Below are 21,836 nucleotides of genomic sequence, written 5' to 3' on the forward strand. Positions count from 1 at the left end.
TTTAATTCAATTAATGTATTACTCTTGCCCATATTGTTATTTTGTTGTTGATTATTATCAATTATGTTATAATTTTTTTTTTAACGGAACATGTTCATTAAAATGATAACACAAATTTATGAGTATTTAAAATAATTTTTTAGATTTACAGGTAAAAAATAATATTTTTTGAAACTTCACCAAAACTTGAAAAAATTTATAGCCAAACGCATGGTGAAACTTCACCCAAAAATAACTTTCCAAGAATATTTGAAAACTTGAGACCAAACAACACCTTAATTTCATCCATAATAATACTCCCTCCGTTTATTTTTATATCTATTATATTAAAAATATATTTTTTATTTTTAACATATTAATTTTAAAATATTTTATCATTAATATTAATTATTTATTCATCAAAATCATTTCTTGGCGTGTAAAGTGGAAGAAAAAGAGAGAATAATAGTAATGACATCGAGAAACAGTCAACAAAGTTGAAGAACGTGTCAACCACTCGTTAGTATCGCGTGTGGAAAAAATCCATAAATCATAAAAGTTTAATGACTAAATCAACGGTTACAAGGCAGTCGTACTTGTCGTAAATAAGCCGAAAAAGTAACAACTCCCAAACAGTGCCTTGATTGACTAAATTAAAAAAGAAAACTTGACTATCTTTCTTTCTTCCTTCCTTTTTCATACATATCTCCACTCACTTCCTTCACTGTTCAATTTCTTTCATCACCAAAAAAATAAACAAACGAACACCCAAATCACCCTTTGACTTTAATTTTCAAGATTGAGAAAAAAATTGTTGGGATTTTGAGTAAATGGGGTTCAAAGGAGGAGTTTTTTCCTGTTGTTTTTGTGTAGTTTTTGCTGTTTTTTTGCTGATTTTTTGTTCTTTGGTTAATGGAGGTGATATAGTTCATCAAGATAATGTAGCTCCACATCGACCTGGTTGTAACAACAATTTTGTGCTGGTAATATCTGATTCTTTTTTAACTCCTTTTTTTCATTTTCAGAATTTTGAAAAAGTTTGTCTTTCTTGCTTAAAGGTTCAGTTTTTCTGCTTCACTGTTTGTGTATATGGATGTGTTCTGTAGGTGGTTTTGTATAAATGTAAATCTGCTTTGTGGGGCTTGTTAATGGTTTATGATATGGTTTGTCAACTTATCTAATTTTCAATTTGAATTCTAAGGTAAATTTTATTGATTTGGTAAAATTGAAGTTTACCTATTTGGTCTTAATATAAAAAAGTACTACATATCTGATCAATTTTATTGTAAACCCGGAGCACTAGTAGATGTCGAACCCCCTCGATTAGTTCGTGTGTCTACTTCTTCGGACTTTGAACCCCTTAGTCAAAACTCTGGCTTCTCCACTGATCTCAACATAGACGAAAACATTAGTTGATTTTTTCCATATGTTCTAGGTTTTGGTGGATAGAGTTACTAGTACCTGCTGTTGGTGGGAGGTGGAAGGTATCCGTGGAATTAGTCGAGGTGTCGAAAGCTTGCTCGGACGTCACGATTATAAAAACAATAATAAATTATTGCAAACCCATTCATAAGAATTTGAATCTAATAGTAATAGTGCAGTGCCAAACAATTTGGAACAGAGAGGATATTATATATCTAGGTCTCTCTTTCTTTTTGGTTCGGTTTCGTGATCAATGACTACATTTAATTGGTTTCTATGTTTAGCTGAAATTATATGTTGACTGTTAAAGATTGGATTTTTCCATTGCTAGTATTCTGTGTTATTTATGGCTGTATTAGATTTTCAGTGGGTAGAGCATGCTTGCTGTGCTGTTATTCTGTTAAACGCTTATTTTGCAGTTTATCCGCGATGCATCTTGATGATTAATTTACTCCCAACCACCCAATTTCTACTCCACTTGTCCTGTGGAGTAGAGATTTATAGTTGAGTTAGAAAAATTGAGTTCATAGTAATAGCGGATGTTGCACAAACTAATAAATGTGTTCGCTCCCTATATACGTCATAAATGAGGTGGTCTTACAATTTCACATGGTATAAGATATGGAGGTGGTCCTACATTCTAGTTTGACCGTCACCCATCAACCAAAAAAAAAATCACATGTTTAGCCGAAAAAAGAAAATTAGGCCGCGTGTGAGGGGACATGCTATAATCCTAGAAAATCTATACCTTAAGCTTTTCGATGTGGTGGTCAAATAGTTTGACAGTAATTTTTGTAAAAATGAAGTTTACCTATTTGGTAATCATATAAGAAAGTACAGCATGTTGGAGCAATTTATTGTAAACCCATCCATAAGAACTTTTAATCTAAAAGTAATAGTGCCAAACCATTTAGGACTGAGGGAATACTATCTCTCTAGGCCTCTCTTCTTTTTGGTTTGGCTTCGTGATCAATGACTACATTTAATTTGTTTCTATACTTTAGCTGATATTATCCGTTAGCTGTTAAAGATTGGAATTTTCCATTGCTATTGTTCGGTGTTATTTGTTGCTGTATTAGATTATCATTGGGCAGGGCACGTTTGTTGTGTTGTTATTTCGTTGATTGCTTATTTTGGGATTTATCTGCATCGCATCTTGATGATTAATTTACTTCCAACCACTTGTCCCATGGAGTAGAGATGAACAAAGGAAAGTTGGAATGGTTTGTTATATAAGAGTTAGAAAAAATGACTTCATAGTAACAACTGATATTGTAGATCTAAAATCAAACTAATTAATTTGTTATCTTCCTATATACGTAATAAATGAGGTGGCCACACAATTTCACATGGTATTAGAGAAGATGACAGAAACTTCTCTTTTGAGCCGAGGGTCTATCGGAAACAACCTCTCTATCCCACAAAGGTAGGGATAAGGTCTACGTACATCCTACCCTTCCTAGACCCCACTTTTATTAGAGAAGGTAGCGCGAAAACTTCTCTTTTGAGCTGAGGGTCTATCAGAAACAACCTTGTACCCCACGAAGGTAAGGGCTAGGGTAAGGTCTGTGTACATCCTACCCTCCCCAGACACCACTCACGGGACTATCCTTGGTATGCTGTTGTTATTATATCAAAGAAGACGGCGGTCCTACATTCTAGTTTGATCGACACTCATCAACAAAAATATTTTCACATCCTTAACCCCCTAAAAAAGAGGATTAGGCCGTGTGTGAGGAGAAATGCTATAATCCTAAAAATAAATAAATTATTCCAAACTCCATAACTTAAGCTTTAAGATGTGGTGGTCAAATAATTTGAGGGTAATTTTTGCATAGATGTTACATTGAGACAAAGTAATTGTAAAGCTTTCCTTGTTAAATTGAATTTCCACCTTTCTTTGTTGAGGCATCCATAATAATTGCAATTTTTCTTAAAAGGAAAGACCTTATGCCCCAGGAAGTATAGTGTAGACCATAGTACACGGCACATTCACTATGATGATTTCTCAACCTCAAAATTTCGAAAATTTGAATTTGCGTCCACATGTTTCGCGGTTGACTTTAGTTAGTTGGTTCCGCATTTAGTATTAGTATTTTAAATATGCTCACATTTCCTCCATTAGTAATGATTGTGCCAAGTCGAAAGTGAACCAATCAATTTGGACGGAGAGGCTATTAATCTTTATTAGTTGCTTGAATTTTGGAGATGAATACCTCTTCCATTAAGGGAATGGGTCAAGTGAAAGGGATGGCTATGTTAAGTCCCGCATTGGTTGAGAGGATGGACATTCCTCCCCCCATGAGACAACTTTTAGGGGTTGAGTTAGGTCCAAGAGCCATATTTTCAGTTTGAAAAGAAAAAAGATATGCGAAGTGAATTGGAAGAATGAAGTTAAAATAGTTAACTATCAAAAAAGAAGATTAGGTTCTTTATTATAGAACTTGGCAAATGCCTCTGGTGTATCCTTATTTTGATGATAATAATTAATAGATAAACTATCAATCAAAGCATCCAGGACCAGAATTGAAGGTTTTATTGTGTAGAACCCATTTTCGGCAACTATCGATTGATAGTTATGCCCAGATATACTGGCCTGAAGATCATCCAATCAGGATTTGGGGAGTGTATGATATCTTTACCGCTCAGAAATCTTAGAAATATCACGATGAAGAATCATCAAGCAAGACTTTTTGTAAAGGCCTGCTGTACCTTTGTTTCCAATCCTCTGTATAATGGAGGGCTCTACTTGTTTGCTTCATTTGTTCCTGTTCATATCATTTAATAGTGCTAACCCAATTATTTTAGGCAGTCAATTGCATAGGTGCCAGTTCTTGGAACCCAGAACTTACGGAAGGAAAATATGAGTGCAAAAGTTTAAGTTGCATCTTTAGTTGATATGACTATTCAGTGCATTTTCTTGTGCCTTCTGTGTGGAGCATTCATCAGTTTGTGTTTCTGTCATTTCTTTAAGAAAATAAGGACTAAACCTTCCAAACAGAAAAGGCAGGCTCGGTAGATTAACTCACCACCAGTTTGCTCCTTGGCATCAGTTTATTAGGTCAAATCAAAAGGACTTCCAAATGGATAGAGCTGGAAATTTGCCATCCTCAGTAGTCTTCTGTTAATACATGATGTATAGAGTCCTGAACTTGATGGATTAGAACTAATAGAAAGTGACATTTTCACTTTTGTCATGATAGTTGTTTATTTCCTTGATCATTGTACAGATAGAGATGAATACTCCAGATTCTATAGTTTGGTCATACATGTAGTTTGTAAAACTTACTGGGATTCACGGTGCTATATTGGCTCATTTGACAAAATTCCATGGTATGACTAGCATAGAAGTTATGTTTTGTTGTTTGGCTTTGTGTTAGCAGAATACTATTCCAATGTACTTTGATTATCATTCTCAAACTTGCAACTTGTGACAACACCCATCTCCTAAATAGTGTTTCCTCAAATAGGTAAAAGTACCAACGTGGGTTAATGGGAATGAAGTAACTCAGTTTGTTGGCCTTGGGGCTCGATTTGGTCCCACATTGGAATCAAAGGAGAAGTGTGCTAATCAGACGAGGCTTGCTTTTGCAGATCCACCAGATTGTTGTAGCAAGCCTAGGAATAAGGTTAATCTCACATTTATCTTGCCTTTTTGCAAAACACGATTCTTTTTATCAGAAACATCAACTGGTTGTCATATATGTAGCAAACTCACCGTTTAGGTCTTGCTTGTGTGATAGCTCACCAGTGAGGCCATCCTGGTGCACCGAGGTAATTGCAGTTTCACCACAAAAGCAAAAGTTGCAGAAGCTGCTGGCGCTTCAGCGATCATCATTATAAACAATCAAACAGGTTTTGCTGCTCTAATTTCAACATTTTCCTCAGTAATTTCCTTTTTCTTTTCTCTTGTTCTAATATGAATATAGGCTCTTAACTTGATATGTACTCGTGCAAACGGCTGTAATCTACATAGCAGGCATTATAGCTTTTCAACTGACTGTGGTGCCTATATGTTTAACTTCTTTAGAATATGCCCTGGGATTAACAAATGAATACCTGAATTTCTTGGTCTTGTAATACAAACACTTTTCGAGTATCGTTTCTTGATATGCACAGGCCAAGGGGTTTAAATATAATTTTGTGTTCTGATATTGCTCTATAGAGCTCTTCAAGATGGTTTGTGATCCCAATGAATCTGATGTGGACATTGGTATCCCTGCTGTGATGTTGCCACAAGATGCAGGTACAAGCCTGATAGAGTTTCTCAGGAACAGCTCTGCAGGTAGGCTTATTATATTTCACTTCTTCTTAGTCCATTTTGGGGGTGGGATTTGGGGGGGGGGGTCTGGAGGGAGATGCATGCTTCACTGTTATTTAATGTGGAATCTATTCATGTGGATTTGTTCCCACAATATTGTAACTTACAGATTTCCCTTCTGTTCAGTTTCTGTGCAGATGTACTCTCCAAAACGTCCAGCGGTTGATGTAGCTGAAGTGTTTCTATGGCTTATGGCAGTTGTTACGATATTATGTGCTTCTTATTGGTCTGCATGGAGTGCTAGAGAAGCCGCAATTGAGCAGGACAAGTTCTTAAAAGTAAGTCATAGTCATTCCGTGATTACTTTTCCCCACTCGTTAGTAACAATCATTGCATTTTTTAGATATGCGAATGCTCATTGCACCTCTCCTTGACAATTTGGTTGAAGTATGTATCTTGCTCTTGTAGGACGGCTCAGATGATTATGGTGGCAAGGAGGTGAGTCATTCTGGTGGTGTATTGGACATCAACACAACATCAGCACTTCTGTTTGTGGTGGTTGCATCCTGCTTCTTGATTATGCTTTACAAATTGATGTCCTTCTGGTTTATTGAGGTTCTGGTGGTTCTATTTTGCATCGGCGGCATTGAGGTATGTCTTAGCTATATCAAGTGATTATTTAATAATGTGTTTCCGCTATCAGCTTAGGTTCTTGGATGAGATGGTAACACAGTTCATCATGGTAATCTTTTCCTGGGTTTAAGTCTCACTGTCACCCCATTATCAATTTTTTTTGCTACTGTGCTAGGCGAAGAAAAAGAGTTAGATCAGCACGTGAGGGGGGGCATATTGAAGACATATGAAGTAATTAATTAATAATTAGTAGTGTTCTCTATCAATTTAAGCTTTCCGATGAGATGTATGATACAGTTCAACAATACCGAATGAGGAGTCTACACCCAAGGATACAATATATTAATTGTAGTTCAACTAATAAATCTCTATAAAGGTAGCAACTAAAGACATTTTCATTTGTACTTCTTAATAATTCCATCTGTAGGTGATTCAATTTTAGTTGAGCTGAAGCTAATAACTTGCCAGCATGTGATAGTTAAGCACTTGAAGTAGATGAACAAAATGAATGGAATAAACTCATCTTGTCTCCATGTGACAACATGTGAATTCCATGCTGACACTATTCCTCGTTGTGCTTGCAGGGTCTACAAACCTGTTTGGTGACCTTGTTATCATGGTATGTTTATTTTATTGGTGTTACTAGTTGTTATCTTCTTAGTTATGTTGTGTCAAACAGTTTGGTTGGGAATTTAGGGAGGGCGAAGAGGAAATTGATTGGGAGGACAATTTTCAAGAAATTTATTACTGGAGTAGAATCAGGACCAAACTGAAAATTTCCCCCCTTTTCTTGGGTGGTTGGCTGATTCAGCCCCCTTCATTCTTCGTTCTATATTAACCATTGTAGTGGATAAATACCAAATCATTCTCATTCAATGATGTAGGTACTCACTATTTTTTAGTTTCCACTGTGGCACTTCTTTTTTTATTTGGAAATTTAGTACAGATAGGAGGATATATTGCCCTGAATGGTGCAGCTGTGCAAGCTGATAACCCGTACAAGTTTCAGATCAACCTAGACATCCTTTAACCCTCCTCTTTAAAATTCTCCCTTGAGTTCAGGGACCTCTAGGTAATTCTTGGGTTTGGAGTGATCAATCTAACTAAGAGTTGATAAGACACCCAAATTGGCAACATCAATGCTTTTAAGCAAGTTCAAAGCTGTCTTTCTGTTTGTGGAACAATTGGCACATCTACTCTCTTCTATGCTTTCGAAATGTGTAATCCTCGCACAGTGGATGATAATGACCCATAATTGCATGCCTTCATGGCACCTTAAATACATTGCGACATTCTTGCAGGCTTAGGTTGAGGCCGGATCAACGTACATTCATGTCTTACAGTGCAATAATAGCATGAACTCATACGCAAAGATCAAAATATGTTGAATAAGATCTGAAAGCACTGACAGTTAAATAATGGGTACAGAACAATGACGAGGAATTGCTCTCGCAAATGATAGGCAGAAGTTTGGAAAATTAGCTCTTTCAGTTCTAATTCAAACCTTAGCATTTCAAAAATCTTTTTCCATAATCCTGGCATTAAACTTGCATTTTTAATAATAGTTCTAATAGAAAGTCATCCATTTTTGGACTTATTTGTACCATAAAAATATTACTCCCTCCGTCCTAATTTTTTGGGAAGGTATTTGACTGGCTACGGAGTTCAAAAAAGAAATAAAGACTTTGACACTTGTGGTTTAAAACATCCGATAGACATTTCTGTGGCTACAAAATCATGTCATTAAGGGCAACCTGGGAAGGGTAAAGTTTAACTGTTTCGAAGTATAGAAAGGAGTCATTATTTTTGTGACAGACTAAAATGGAATGTATTAAACATAAAATAGGCAGAAAGGAGTATTAACTATTTCTAGTAAGGGGTGGAATGGCTAAGAAAACCAAACAGTAGACTTAGTAAATGAAGATGCCAAAATATGGATAGCAGACTACTGAGAAGGTGTTGTTTTGTGACACTTTTGTATTTCAGTAGATTGAAAAGTATATTATAAAAGATATCTAGTTTGACTTCTTGAAGTGAAAAGTGTATAATCTGTTTAGGACAATGACCCCTTCGAAAATTCTAAGAAGCCTCCTCGGCAATATATGTTTTTTCAGTTACTTGGAATTATTTGGCTTCCGGAAGATGTCGGCTTTTGTGTAAGGCAGAATATTCCCTTAAGGAGAAATATAAATGATATCATTTTGACTGTAGAGTACTCAAAATTGTTAAGGCATATCATAGGCGTGGTTTCCTATTTCTCACCAGGTTAAACATTTTAGTTTGATTTCTTCTCGCTTGATAGGGCATTTCAGGATAGAACAGTAACAGTTACATCTGGATTCTTCATACCTTGATTCGAGAAAACTATGGCTTCTTTTTATCAAGCACTAAACAATGATTAATATCCGTCTTTTATCCATAGTTGAACTTTTCCTTTTCTTTTTCATGGTGGTGCTCTAAGAGCCTGTCATCATCAGTAATAATGGTGAATTGGTGATTGTGACTAGGTTTCTGCTATTTTATTCTTGAAACAAGGTGTAATTTCATTTTACTTACCATAATGTCATTTCATTAGTTGGTTCTCAGACTAACGGTCATTATTTGTAGTTTCAGATGGTTTGAACATGCTCAAGAATCGTTTCTTAAAGTTCCACTTCTGGGGCCTGTTTCATATCTTACTCTGGCAATTTCTCCTTTCTGCTTAGCTTTCGCTGTTATGTGGGCGGTTTTCCGTCATGTCTCCTTTGCTTGGATAGGTCAAGACATACTTGTAAGAACTATTATCATATTACACTTGTTCCCTTGTAATTTTTTGTATTTATCTTTAAAGCCAGCTGTCTACCTTCACATAATGCAAATAATCTGTCTCTTGCTGTTTCAACCCTGACTGATTGTACTTACGGGTGAAAGAGATGCTCTAATGTAAGGTTTGGCATGGAATGCTGTCTAACCACTGGGTATGTAAGAAGTTGTGATATGAGTCTTATGTGCCAGTGGACCTTGTAAAAAAATGATATTTCGTTGCAGTGATATGAACTTATTTGGTCGAAGGAATAAACTCCTTTGTATGCACGTCAAAAGAAAGAGAAGCTGTTCTGGTCTTGGCAACATGAAGTCATGATATGTTTGAAAAGAGTAGACATGTACGTCAAAGTATTTATTATGAGAAAAAAGGGGAAATCTACTCCTTTTCTATTATCAATATATGGGTAAAAACCTCAGCACTTATATTGCAATACCTGTGTTCTTGGGGACCTTTTTATCTCTATATTGTAAAAAATCATTGCAACTTTCTTCCTGTTGGAACTACTATACTTCTGCAGAGGTATCATGGTTTCTGCTATAGAGTGAAATCAACTATATCTGTAAAGAGTCCTTATATTGTGGAGACATGGGAAATATGACATTGAAGCTTCTTGGTCCGAGCTAGTTTGTTTGGTTTGTCTTTATGTGTAGAGATTGGGGTGGGTGGGGGGATGGGGGTTCTGGGCATCTATTACCTGTTGGAATTCAGCTTCTATTTTTTTCTTGGTTTACATGATCTCAAGAAACTAATAATTATGAGTATTATTTCTCTTTTTATATTTTATAACAAAAATATAAACTATTAAAAAAGAGACTGAAAAACATTTACCTATTAGGTGCTTGGACAATATATTAGTTGAAGTTGAAAATCAAAAGAGTTCAAAGTTGAAGTTGAAAAACAAAAGAGTTTAAAGTTGAAGTTGAAAATCATAAGAGTTTAAAGTTGAAGTTGACAGAAAGTTTGTGGAAGTTGAAATTGTGTCGGGACATGAAGGAAAAATATTTTATTCATAAATTAATAAATCCTTGAATGATGTCTACAACTCTACCCTCTCTCTTTCCACTATATGAAAATAGTTAGCAACAATCGTATTTATACTAGTGCAAAACCTTTACTTTAGCTAGAAACTAGAAAATCTATTCCTATATTATTTTGACTAAAAATTCTACTTAGACATGAATTTTATTAAATACCAAATCCTACATAAATTTGGTTTCCTATTTCATCTTTGAATTATTCTCCCAACAGGACATGAACTTCACTTGGAAAAAGAATTTGTAGAAGTTGAAGATTTTGTGAGTGGAATCCAGTTTTTTAAATTTCTTCAAATCAATATTCAATACCTTGAAGATCAAATATGGAAGTTCAGTATTTGCAATGTGAAATACTCATGTTCTTTTGATTTATGTGTCTTACTTTTCTTTTTAGTCTCTTTCAAAAAGAATTTACTCTCTATTTCGTTACTCTTATAATTTTAACATCCACATCCACGTGGCATGTCTAAAGATTCAAAGGTATTTGGTACATTATACATATCATTAGTTTAAAGACCACAAGATTCAAGCCTCCCCCCCCCTTCTTAAACTCCATACTCCAATCAAATTGAGACACAAAATGAAATGTAGTAGTAGTTATGCCAAAACGGACCACTAGACCAAAGGAGAGCTCCCATTTCTCCTTCTCTCCCCGCACCCTGAATGAAAAGAGGAGGAGATAAAACGAAAAAACCTCTTATGACAGATGATTTGTGTAGTTGTATTCATGTTCTTATTAATATTGGCTTGAGAAGAATATATAGGTCGGTTGGTTCTTCATGTAGAGGGGGGAGGGGGGACCACCTATTATTACACATTACATTGCTAGTTCAAAATTAAATTGTGAAGCACCGTATGAGAGATGTGAATGGGTTATGCCAAGAATCATTAGGTTACTTGGATGGAAATTCAGGAGGAAGAACAGGTGGAGGAAAGCATGGGAGCCGGGAGGTGACCTCCTTTGTGCTCATGTGGACAGTTCGGAAGGAGAAAAATAGAAAGCGTGTGAGGGAGTTGAAAGTTCTTATGTAAATATAAGGGGAATCATTTTGTTTTGTGTTCACTTTAGCTCATTCTACAACAAGAAAATCGTCTTTCTGACATAGGCGGGCCCCCGAGCACACATGATACTCCAATTTGTCAAGGCTTGGATGTTGTTTGTGGATAAATATGTTCTCATGTAACTTTTCATTTTTTGTATATACCTTGTATACGTGGTGTATACCTTACTCCGTCTTTTGGCTGAGATCAAGTGCAGTACATGTTCTATCAGTTTTATATTGTATATGTGGTTTACGCCTCTTCAATTAATGACTGATTTACCTTTATCAATAAAACTGTATGACCATATTTTCTTCCTTCTCTTAACTAGGGTATGGCATTGATCATCACCGTTCTTCAGATCATACGCGTTCCCAATCTCAAGGTAAATCAAATCATTTTGCTACATTTTCTAATTACTGGTTGGATTTTGTGAATAATTGTTTCTGGTATTTAAACCACAAGCAAATCATTTTTTGACAGAACCTTCTCTCCTCGGTGCTTCTAACTTGGATTAACAATTCCTTCCTTAATGTGGTGCCCCTAATTTTATACGTCAACAGTAGATAAGTGCTCCTCAAAAAGCTAAATTTTACTGACATTATTGAGTGACATCTATTTTTCGGTTTTTTCCCCAACAGAGGGGAAAAAAAGGAGTGAGCAGGGAGTAAAGTTGTCAGTCACTTATGACTGACTTTATACGTACATGAATGAATACAATGGTTTACAGTAAGTAGATATGAAACCCTTTTTCACTAAACACTCCGGTCTAGTTAGAGACGTTTATCATGTGCACCCAGCCCCTTGCTTGTTGCAAATGTAAGTCAATCTGGAAACCCCTAAAGGTTTAGTAAACAGATATGCGACCTAATCCGTTGAACTCACAAGGAAGGTTTGCGTAGACCAAATCCGGTTAGAATCCCACGCCAATGTCATGCCGACACGGGTGTGGCATTGAAAGTGAAGAGTCCGAGAAACTTAGCTTTTATGTCCCCTCTAAACTCAAATTGTGTGACTTTAACAGGAACTGGCTGTGAAGCCATTAAAGGAGATTAACATTATTCTTATCTTTGATATTATCAGGTGGGAACAGTTCTTCTCACTTGTGCATTCTTCTATGACATTTTTTGGGTATTTGTTTCCAAATGGGTGTTCCACAAGAGTGTGATGATAGAGGTACGCCCATACTTGGTTGTTTGTCTCTATTTTAGGTTCACTTGTGTATTTTCCGCGCTGCCTGTCACAAAAGGGTGTTGGTGTTGACAAATGAGAAGTTGTTGTCTTCAATGCAGGTTGCACGTGGTTATAAAAGCGGAGAAGAGGGAATTCCCATGCTACTGAAAATCCCGCGAATATGTGATCCCTGGGGTGGCTACAGCATCATTGGGTTTGGCGACATAATTTTACCAGGATTACTAGTAGCATTTTCACTAAGGTTTGATCACTAGCTAAAGGAAACTTGAGTTTCATCCATTAATATGGTTACATAAAGCCCCGTGTATCTAATACCTGGATTACTAGTAGCTTTCATTTTAAGATTTGGTCATTGAGTTGAATCACAGTTGCACTTAAACCATTAATGTTTCCCACTAAGCCCTGTGTCTTTAAAAGCTTCAGCTTTTCCATTACACCACATATTTCATCCTCCAAAGAAGGCCTGATCTATGCACTTGGTCTACACAATTGCCAGAAAGTTGTAAGCCCGATTGGTGCCTCTGGGGGGGGGGGGGGGGGGCGCTCTATATTTTATGGTTGCTTAGAGTACTTTTGTTTGTGTGCAAGAAAGTAATAAATTATAGAAAATGCTGTACCAAATTTTTTGTTTGGGACCGAGTCTTAGTAGTAGTTGTTGCTGTACCAAGGTAGGGAGGTTTCTACTTATCAATAAAGAAAAAAGGGTTGAGGTATCACGATTAATGCTGCATGTTTACAACTTGAAATGTAAAGGCAATCAAAAGCTTTTTAACTCTGTGTTTTTATTTGTTACATTATGCTCTTTGTTGCAGATATGACTGGCTGTGCAAGAAGAGCCTTCGAGCTGGTTATTTTCTGTGGACTATGACTGCTTATGGTTTAGGTATAACTTCTGCATAGAAAAATGTGGTTTGATTTAATCACTTGTCATAATACTCTTCTTGAAATCAAGTTTATACCATCTTCTCTTTGTCAATACAGATCATATAGGTTTGTGTTTTCACGTCACATGTCTCTCTCCCTGTTACCAGCGTTCCCTTCATTTTTGGTCTAATAAACACAAAGGATTGCTACATAGAATAATGTCATGCTACCTGGAAAGTGACGGATAGCAGTTACGATATGTTCTTTTTGCCCACAATTCCTGTTACTGTTAAGATAATTAGATCAGATATATGTTATAACTCATTAAACATTTTAAGGTTATATATTCTCAACATTTGAGGTTCTCTTTTCTTTTGGGGTCCATATGTCTACATTTGAGCTTGATACCTATCCTTCCATCTCATCAAAAGTTAACATGTTTTCTGTGACCAACTGAAAAGTTTGGATATACATGATAGCATCTTTGAAACTGTTACCAAATTCTGCTAGATTTAGGATGTGTCGAAGTTCTCATTTGACTTTTATTTTCTTGAACAGGTTTATTTGCAACATATGTGGCTCTGAACTTGATGGACGGCCATGGTCAACCTGCTTTGCTATATATAGTTCCTTCCACATTAGGTATGTTACAGGAAGCACAAAAAGGCATTCCTACTGTCATAAAAAATATAATGGACCAGCCAATATTTTAGTTCTGATAGTGACGGTGGACTCTACATCACATATTCATTGTGATTCCGCAGGAAAGAGGAAATTAGCCAATTAGGCATCAGAATCTTATGTCCACCAAATTTACTGGCAGGTGTTGAGAAGGAAAATACTTTCTGGACTTCTTAATCTGACATAGAGAGCAATTTCAAATTGGAACTGTTATATCTATGGAACTGAAAGATATAATCAGGAGTCCTACACCCAAGGGTGTGGCCTGACAGTCAATAAAGTGAGTGGAAACCTTGGAGAACATGGTTCAAATCCCAACAGAGACAAAATGCTAGGTGATTTCTTCCCATATGCTTGGTGGGCTGAGTTACCTGATATATGTGTTGGTGGGAGAGGTAGCACGTAATCGTTGGAATAGTCGAGGTGCGCATAAGTTGGTCAGGGTGTCGTTATTAGATAAAAAGATATAATTGGGAGTACCCAATACCAACTTGAACTTTGATTTAGTGGTATCATAGTGCATACAGATGGTGCCTAACTGTTAAAACCATTGAAGCTATATGTCTAGGTAAATATAGGATTGTGCATCTTCACCTATTTGCACAAAGAACCTATAAATGCTGAGGATATGATATAGGTGACGACGACAGGAAATGTTATAGGCAAGTATGCTGGTGTTGATTTAGTCGCAGCATTAAATTTTAGTCAACAAAGGAAAAACAAGTACATATTTTATCCAAATAGGTTGACTTCATTCCTTTTTTTTTCTTTTTTTCATTTTTTCAAGTTTTTGGGCAAGGGGGTCGGGTTGGAGGCTTTTGTCAAATGAGAGATGATCATAGTGATAGGGTTTGAGTAGGTTATTGACAGATTCTTATTCTTCCTCTTGTTGTGGTAATGTACGAACTATAAATTAAAGTACCAAGACCGGGGTTCCTCCCCCTTCTCCATTGTGTTTGCCTTTTGGGTACTAATATATAGGTAAGGGTTCATACTGAAACCCCTGCCATCACAATTTTAAAAAAATACCTACCTAAAGTTGTCTTAGAGTGAGTATGTGACCAATTAACCAACCAACAAAACCACTTGTTACAAATAAGATCTTGTTGCATCGAAAGAGATAAATGCTGACTAATCTAGCTATATAGCAGAAAATAGAAGAAAGAGGTGCCAGTTATGTAATTTAGGATACACTGTAGACACAATTTGGTAGTCCATGTGCTTGCATGCCTCCTGAAGGGTATAAAGGCTGAAATTTGCCTTATTTTTTACTACATCACTGTTCTAGACATTGAAGGGGAGCCTAGGGGTAGTGGTAAAGTTGTCTCCGTGTGACCTATAGGTCACGGGTTCAAGCCGTGGAAGTAGGTGAACAACCACTAACGCTTCCATCAGGGTAGGCTGTTTACATAAGACCCCTTGGGGTGCAACCCTTCTCCGGACCTTGCTGACGCGGTCACTGGATGCTTTGTGCATTGGGCTATCTTTTTTTATTGTTCTAGACATTAAAAGCTCATCCTTTCATTTTCTTGTTATGCTCTTGATATAGAAGTACGCTGAGATCTGTTGTTGTCAATTCCAGGCACATTTTTGATGTTGGCAGCAAAAAGAGGTGAGCTGAAGCATCTGTGGACAAGAGGAGAACCATATAGGCCTTGCCCGCATATTCAGCTTCGACCAGCCGAGTAATTTGATATCGTACTCTCTCTGTAATCACATATAGCTCTGATTTGTCTAAATACAAAGTTAGGGTACATATGTTAGAAATCTGAAAGAGGTTAGAGTTCTCAAAGTCATAGGTTAAACTTAGGCTTCTCCCCGACTCTCCTGCCCGAACGCTTCTGAGAACATTGCTGTTAATGACTTGACTAGCAAAAGGTGAAAAATAGAGCATGTAGTTTACCAGTTATGCAGTTGACTAGAATTGCAACAAAGTTGAGTTTTAACTTCTATACACTGACAACTGACAAGTAACCGTTTAATGTAAAGTGGAATCAGTAATCTAGAAAATAGGACAGGTTACGCCTTATAACAATGTGAAAATTGTTAATGTTGTAAGTGTATACAAGTTAAATCCAATAACGTTTATACAGCTCTGGCAGTTTGCAAGGCCTTCACGCGTAGCTGTAAAATCCCTCATTATATGGCAGCGAGTGTCGAGTACTTTATAGTGAAACAAGCATCATCATCATGTCTTATACAAAATATGTAAAAGTGAAGATCATATCTATGAAAGAGTATGTACAACGACATGGTTAACTTATTATACTGTTCTTTAAATGTTTTGTTGCTTTTCTCCAATTATTTGTCAGTTTTCTTTGAGAAACAGAGTTCAGTTTTGCTCTTGGCAGCTGATACCAATGATTTTTTATCCTTGTTACTGCATCAGTGTGTTCCTTTAATATATACGTAAGTGATTTTTGATTTTTGACTTATATTTGCAGATATACACTAGTATTATTTTCATAATTTTTCGATAAAGGATGTTCAATTGATCAATGTGGCTCTGCCACTTTCGTATTAAAGAAATTACATACAAAATATATACTTGGTTTGTTCATAAATTGTAAGCTTCTATGGAATATTTTGCCCTTTAGCCCCTATTTTGTGTTGGCCTTTAATTTTTATCCTTAGAAGGCAAATAATTTCTTTTGTGGGGGTATAAAATTTATATTTTTATACCATAATGTTTTACTAGTTATGCCTCACGCCGTAAAGAACTTATGCTCTACTAGATATAAGTTTGCTTTCTAAGAGCTCCAAGGTCATCATATGGATTCCTATGTTGCAAGTAAGAACCCCATAGATCTGAAGGTTGAATTCTTGTTTGGAGATAGAAATTTTACTAAGAACATCATGCTCTGTTGAAGTTGACCAATTTTCATATTAAGTTTAAAATCAAAAGGAATATGTTCGCAAAGGTTATCCTACAATTCAGAAAAGACTTGAGAAATAAAAATATGTTTTATTTTATTAGAATTTTTAAAATCATTATCTAAATAAAAATTAATGATGAGGTTACTATGATCTTATATGAATCTTCTATATTATCAATGTAAAAAGTATATAAAATAATTATAATTTAATTAATAAAAGAAGAGCAAGAAGAAAAAGATTACTTCCCACTTTTATATTAGTTTAAAAAGAAGAAAAAAAGGTTAATTAAAAAATAATATTTTATTAAAAAAAATATGTTTCAAAGAAAAGAATCAATGTGTTTATTAAGAAAAGCACATTTTACCCAAAAATAAAGTCGGACATTCCTGGACCAAAGTCTTAACGATAAGAGTATTTTTGAATCAAAGTATGGATGATATAGACATTTTTGACCAAGCTATTAACGAATTGTTTTTTTGTTCAATTTTGTATAATTTAAGAGCATTTTAACCCATTTCCGTTGTTAAAATAAATAAGTAAATGAACAATAATAATAATAATAATAATAATAATAATAATAATAATAAAAAAAAAAAAAAAAAAAAAAAAAGAGAGAAGAGAAATGAAGTATGAAATATTGTACTGCGGTCTGCACCCTCTTCATTATAAGATTTACACAGTATAGTCATAAGTTTCACGATAAATAGTTCTAAGAATCACTTGCATACTACAACTGTCTCTTATTTATATTAGTCTTTATGATGGTTTCATGTTTTGGGAGCTAATTTCCAGAATATAGCTTCAATCTTATGCACTTTTTTTGTTAATTCTGGGAATCAATATTAGAGAGGTATGACAAAATTTACTTCTTGCTTGTAGATTCCACGATTACAACCCCCATCATAACAACTATCCACTCGTTAAACCCCGTCAAAAGTAACACTGAAAAGCAAACCTAAGCTATGGCTTGCATGCAGACAAGCTCATTTTCGTCATCATCATCTTAACGTTGGGTTGATGCACTCCCACGGATAAAGGAACCACGGTGATCACTCCCAATTATCACTTCTTTCAATCGAGATATGGGACTAATAAATGCCCTGCTTATTATCTGCCAATGCAAGGAAAACAAGTCGGTGAATCCAACAATGCAACTTATCAGAGAGTAAATATTTTGAGGTGCAGATATGAAATAGTGTCATATGATTTAAAAGAATCTTAAACCACAGCAATCATTCATTTGTTGTGCCCCATGTCTTCGTAAACAAACTTAAGAACAAAAACTTTAGGCTGCAAAGAACATGTCAGACCCAAGGTAGAACATGATCAACTCAGTGAAGACACCAGTTTATACTATTTTCAAGTTGAACTGTAATAAGCTTACCTCATCATGGCCTCCAAACTTCCACTTCATTTGCAGTACCTGCCACCTTTCTAGCCGCCATCTCTGACCAATAACCACAAGGCCCATAACAGCTGCAGCAAAGAAAATGGACCAGACTGTGTTGGCATCTTTTGCGTGGGCAATAAGTGAAACAGCCCGCCTTTTCCACCAGGCTTGACAAGGAAGATTTTCTGTATCATCATTATCTTCATCTTTAGCCTTTGGCAAATTAGATATGCCAGAATCAATGCCCTGGTGAACGAGTTCAACAGGTTCTGCAAGTATATTGCTTTCCTCTGTTGATGCTGACACACCCATGGGTTCTTCATTATGGAAAGAACCATATGTAGTAGAACTAAAGAAATTCTGCTCTTTGTCTACCAAACTTGATCCCTGCAAGACCGCATCTTCTTCAAATTCTGCACCACTTAAGGATAAGATGCTAACCTTTTCATCAAACATTTGATCTCCAGGAAATTCCGTTGTGCTCAATCCTTTAGTTTTTGTACTCACTTCATGAGTATCTGAATTAACCGCTTTGTCAGCAACAAATTCAGGACTAGCATCTTCACTGCCCTGCTCATTGAGAATCTCCTCATTATCTGGTTGCAATGCCGCATTCTCATACTGATTTGGTGGAAAGCCAAAGTGCCCCGACATAATCATTGGATCAGAAGTTTCAGCTACAAACTCTGCACTACTATCATCAACGAGATCAACCTGTCTTGAATCAGGAGCAGCAGCATATGCTGACTGTGTGAGCGATACCACTTCCCACTCATTTTTAGAAGGAGCAGTTTCCTCCCCTTCTTCATTATTTTCCATTTTATGGAATCGAAACTCAATACACTTTACGTTCATGAGAGAAAGGGGAAACAAAAAAAATGAATAGAGATTAGAGCTTAGGAGCTAATAAAGCATGAACCACATTGAAAAATCAAATATATCCTAGAAACATTATTTTTCAAGACTTGAAATTTGCAAAATTTTCCACCTATCCAGTAGCTAGTTTAACATCAATTGATGCTTTACCTAGCCAGTCGACAAATTTCAAAACCTGAAGTTTCAAGGCAAATACTTTGCCCCGTCAAAAAAAAACATATTTATACCTATAAAGCCAAAACTTCTACACTATTTAAAAACATCTCCAAACTGCCAACAGACTAGGTAGTGGTGGATTATAAAATCCTAGAATGTCATAATTGGCATATAAAGCTATGACCTACAACAACTTTTAAACCATCTCTACTACTATAGTAGAATTTTCTTCAAATCAAGGGTATTCAACAGTCAACATATAGCCAAAAAAATCAATTTTATTCTATTTGTGCAGTATAATTTCTTGAAGAAGGAGATTCAAATCCGTTCCTTCTACATAATCTGCCGCTGAAGAAGGAGATTCAAACCCGTAAACATTATTTAGTTTTGGTACATATATAAGCTGTTAAATCCTTTTAACATAATGGAAGCTTCTAAATATAGCAATTATTACAATTATTACAGATAGGGAGGGTTTGGAGTGGTTGACTGGATTGCTTAATGTCATTTTCATGGCGAATAAAATGTCCAACGAATGGAGGTGGAGTACATTGATTCCGTTGTACAAGCACAAGAGTGATACCCAGAACTGCAATAATTACAGGGGTATTAAGTTGTTGAGTCATACCATGAGAGTTTGGGAGAAGGTGGTGGAGAAGAGGCTGAGGAGGGATTTGTTCATTTCCGAGAACCAGTTTGGATTCATGTTAAGGTGTTCAACTACTGAAGCCATTCATCTTGTGAGGAGACCGATAGAGAAATATAGGGAGAGGAAGAATACTTTGTTTTGGTTCGGCTTTAGCTTAGCGAAGGCATGATCTTAGATAGGGGGCATGAAGATCAAGGATAAGGATAGAAGATTAGTAAGTAGTTAAGAGTTTTCCTATGACTAACTCATTCATGTATTGGGTTTGGTGGTAGTATAGAGCATCGTGTAGGTTGTAGTATTAATGTTGTCTTTGACTTTTGGTATTTGATTTCATTTGTGGTTTACTGTGTTTATGTGATAGGACATTCTTGTTGTTACGGTTCCTTGCATATACGTGTTGTACTGCTTTGCTATTAGTTGTCATGTTTCTCCCCACTACCTTTTTTCGTTTTATTACTGTTTTGATTTGCTTGAGAGTTAAGCCAAGGATTTTTTCGGAAATAGTCTCTCTACCTTGGAGAGGTAGTGGTAAGAACTTTGTACACTCTGTCCTCCCTAAACCCCACTTTATCGGATTTCATTGGGTATGTTGTTGTTAGAAAACCTGGATCTCCACTGCTCGCCACCACCCGTATAAAAATAAATAAATCACATGTTTCGAGGGCGCTACCATGACATATACTCCCTTCGTCTCTGTTACAATTTGTTTGTCTAGTATTAACTTGGCACAAAGTTTAAGAAAGTAAAAAGACTTTTGATTTTTGTGATCTTAAATTTAAGATATGTAGAATGCAACCAAAATATCCTTTAATCTTATGATTTTAATCAGGTGAAAAATTGAAATTAAAAAGTTGTCAAAAAGAAAAAAGACATTCTTTTTTAAAAAGATTAAAAAGGAAAGCAAGACAAATAAATTAAAATAGAGAGACTATAATTAAGCCAATAAAAGTGTGCCCTCTCTCATAGGAGGATGTGGAATTTAAATTTTATGGATTCAACTTTTGAGTTTTTTTTCGCATTAAAGTCAGGTGTATTTTTAAAGTTATGAGTTCATATCTAAAATTAAGAGATTTTCACAAATAAATTTATGATCTGCATCGGGAACACTGAGTTCAGATGAATCGAGAGAATATTAGTAACTTAGTTGATTGACTACCTGAACTTCAGACTTATTAGTAAGAGTTCAATTCCCCTACCTTGTAATCCTTCCCCATTTCCCCTACCCCAAAATTTTAGAAAGGAAAAAAAAAAAAGGTTCAGATGAACCACCACTAGATTCATCGCTCTCTTTCTAACTGTTTACCTACCAGCAAACCGCTCTCTCACAGTCTTCATCAATTTATAACTACGCAAATATGATGAGTCTGTGAAAAGCTTATACACAAAGTTCTTAACATTCAATTTGCTCAATCAATATCTAGTCACACAAAAGGAGGACATGCAAAGAGATCCAGAACCATATCCAATTGAAATGATTATACCAAAGCAGAGCAACTGAATACATAAGTCAATGATCATAGAATCTCACTACCAAAACCATAGAAAAAGAAACATAAAATCAAAAAAAACAAAGAAATAGAGTTCGATTTTTTTGGAATACTTACAGAAGTGAAGATGAAGAAATAATTGAAGATAACGATGCTACTGTGAGAAATTTTTTAGAAACTGTCTCGAAGAACGAGAGAAGAGAGAGACTCGTTATAGTGAGCGATTTTTTGGGTGAAGAAAAGGCTACCGGGAGAGCCGGTAATTGATTCAAGGACATTTACATGCGAAACGGCGCCGTTTGTTTGCTTAACTGTGGGTCCTTGATAGTCCCCGGTTTTTCTTTTTGTTTGATTGCTTGCGTGAGGCGAGAAGCATCCAGCGTGCGGCACGCGATTAATTCTTTTTTTTGTTTTTTTTTTGTTGGTTGGGAAAAGAAATTAATATTTTCCCTATTCAATTTGTTTTTTTTTCTTTTTCTTTTTAGT

The 21,836-nt window shown here is 35.8% G+C and overlaps 2 protein-coding genes across 2 annotated transcripts; one reads left to right on the forward strand and one right to left on the reverse strand.

Moving 5' to 3' along the window:
- The first annotated feature begins 634 nt into the window (after nt 1–634).
- LOC129876037 (signal peptide peptidase-like 4) lies at nt 635–15,867 on the forward strand. Its single transcript, XM_055951324.1, has 14 exons — nt 635–962; nt 4,872–5,030; nt 5,145–5,256; nt 5,567–5,686; nt 5,849–6,000; nt 6,131–6,313; nt 6,880–6,914; nt 8,903–9,065; nt 11,508–11,561; nt 12,260–12,352; nt 12,469–12,611; nt 13,183–13,253; nt 13,793–13,876; nt 15,498–15,867. The coding sequence occupies exons 1-14, from the start codon at nt 810–812 to the stop codon at nt 15,602–15,604; spliced, it is 1,629 nt and encodes a 542-aa protein (XP_055807299.1). The 5' UTR covers nt 635–809; the 3' UTR covers nt 15,605–15,867.
- A 1,548-nt stretch (nt 15,868–17,415) lies between these two features.
- LOC129876839 (ATG8-interacting protein 1-like) lies at nt 17,416–21,572 on the reverse strand. Its single transcript, XM_055952322.1, has 3 exons — nt 21,468–21,572; nt 18,177–19,025; nt 17,416–17,903 (listed from the first exon to the last, which is right to left on the reverse strand). Exons 2-3 carry the CDS (start codon nt 18,999–19,001, stop codon nt 17,796–17,798), a joined length of 933 nt encoding a protein of 310 aa, XP_055808297.1. The 5' UTR covers nt 19,002–19,025; nt 21,468–21,572; the 3' UTR covers nt 17,416–17,795.
- Nucleotides 21,573–21,836: the final 264 nt, after the last annotated feature.

This window comes from Solanum dulcamara, chromosome 12 (assembly GCF_947179165.1).
Source record: "Solanum dulcamara chromosome 12, daSolDulc1.2, whole genome shotgun sequence".
NCBI classification, from domain to species: Eukaryota; Viridiplantae; Streptophyta; class Magnoliopsida; order Solanales; family Solanaceae; genus Solanum; species Solanum dulcamara.

Excerpts from the sequence above, each read along its gene's own strand:
- LOC129876839 (XM_055952322.1), bottom strand. The coding sequence starts at position 19,001 with ATGGAAAATAATGAAGAAGGGGAGGAAACTGCTCCTTCTAAAAATGAG. Across the intron at positions 17,904-18,176 it reads AGTTTGGAGGCCATGATGAG|ATAATAAGCAGGGCATTTAT; the intron begins GTAAGCTTATTA and ends TTGCATTGGCAG.
- LOC129876037 (XM_055951324.1), top strand. The coding sequence starts at position 810 with ATGGGGTTCAAAGGAGGAGTTTTTTCCTGTTGTTTTTGTGTAGTTTTT. Across the intron at positions 5,687-5,848 it reads TCTCAGGAACAGCTCTGCAG|TTTCTGTGCAGATGTACTCT; the intron begins GTAGGCTTATTA and ends CCTTCTGTTCAG. Across the intron at positions 13,877-15,497 it reads TATAGTTCCTTCCACATTAG|GCACATTTTTGATGTTGGCA; the intron begins GTATGTTACAGG and ends TGTCAATTCCAG.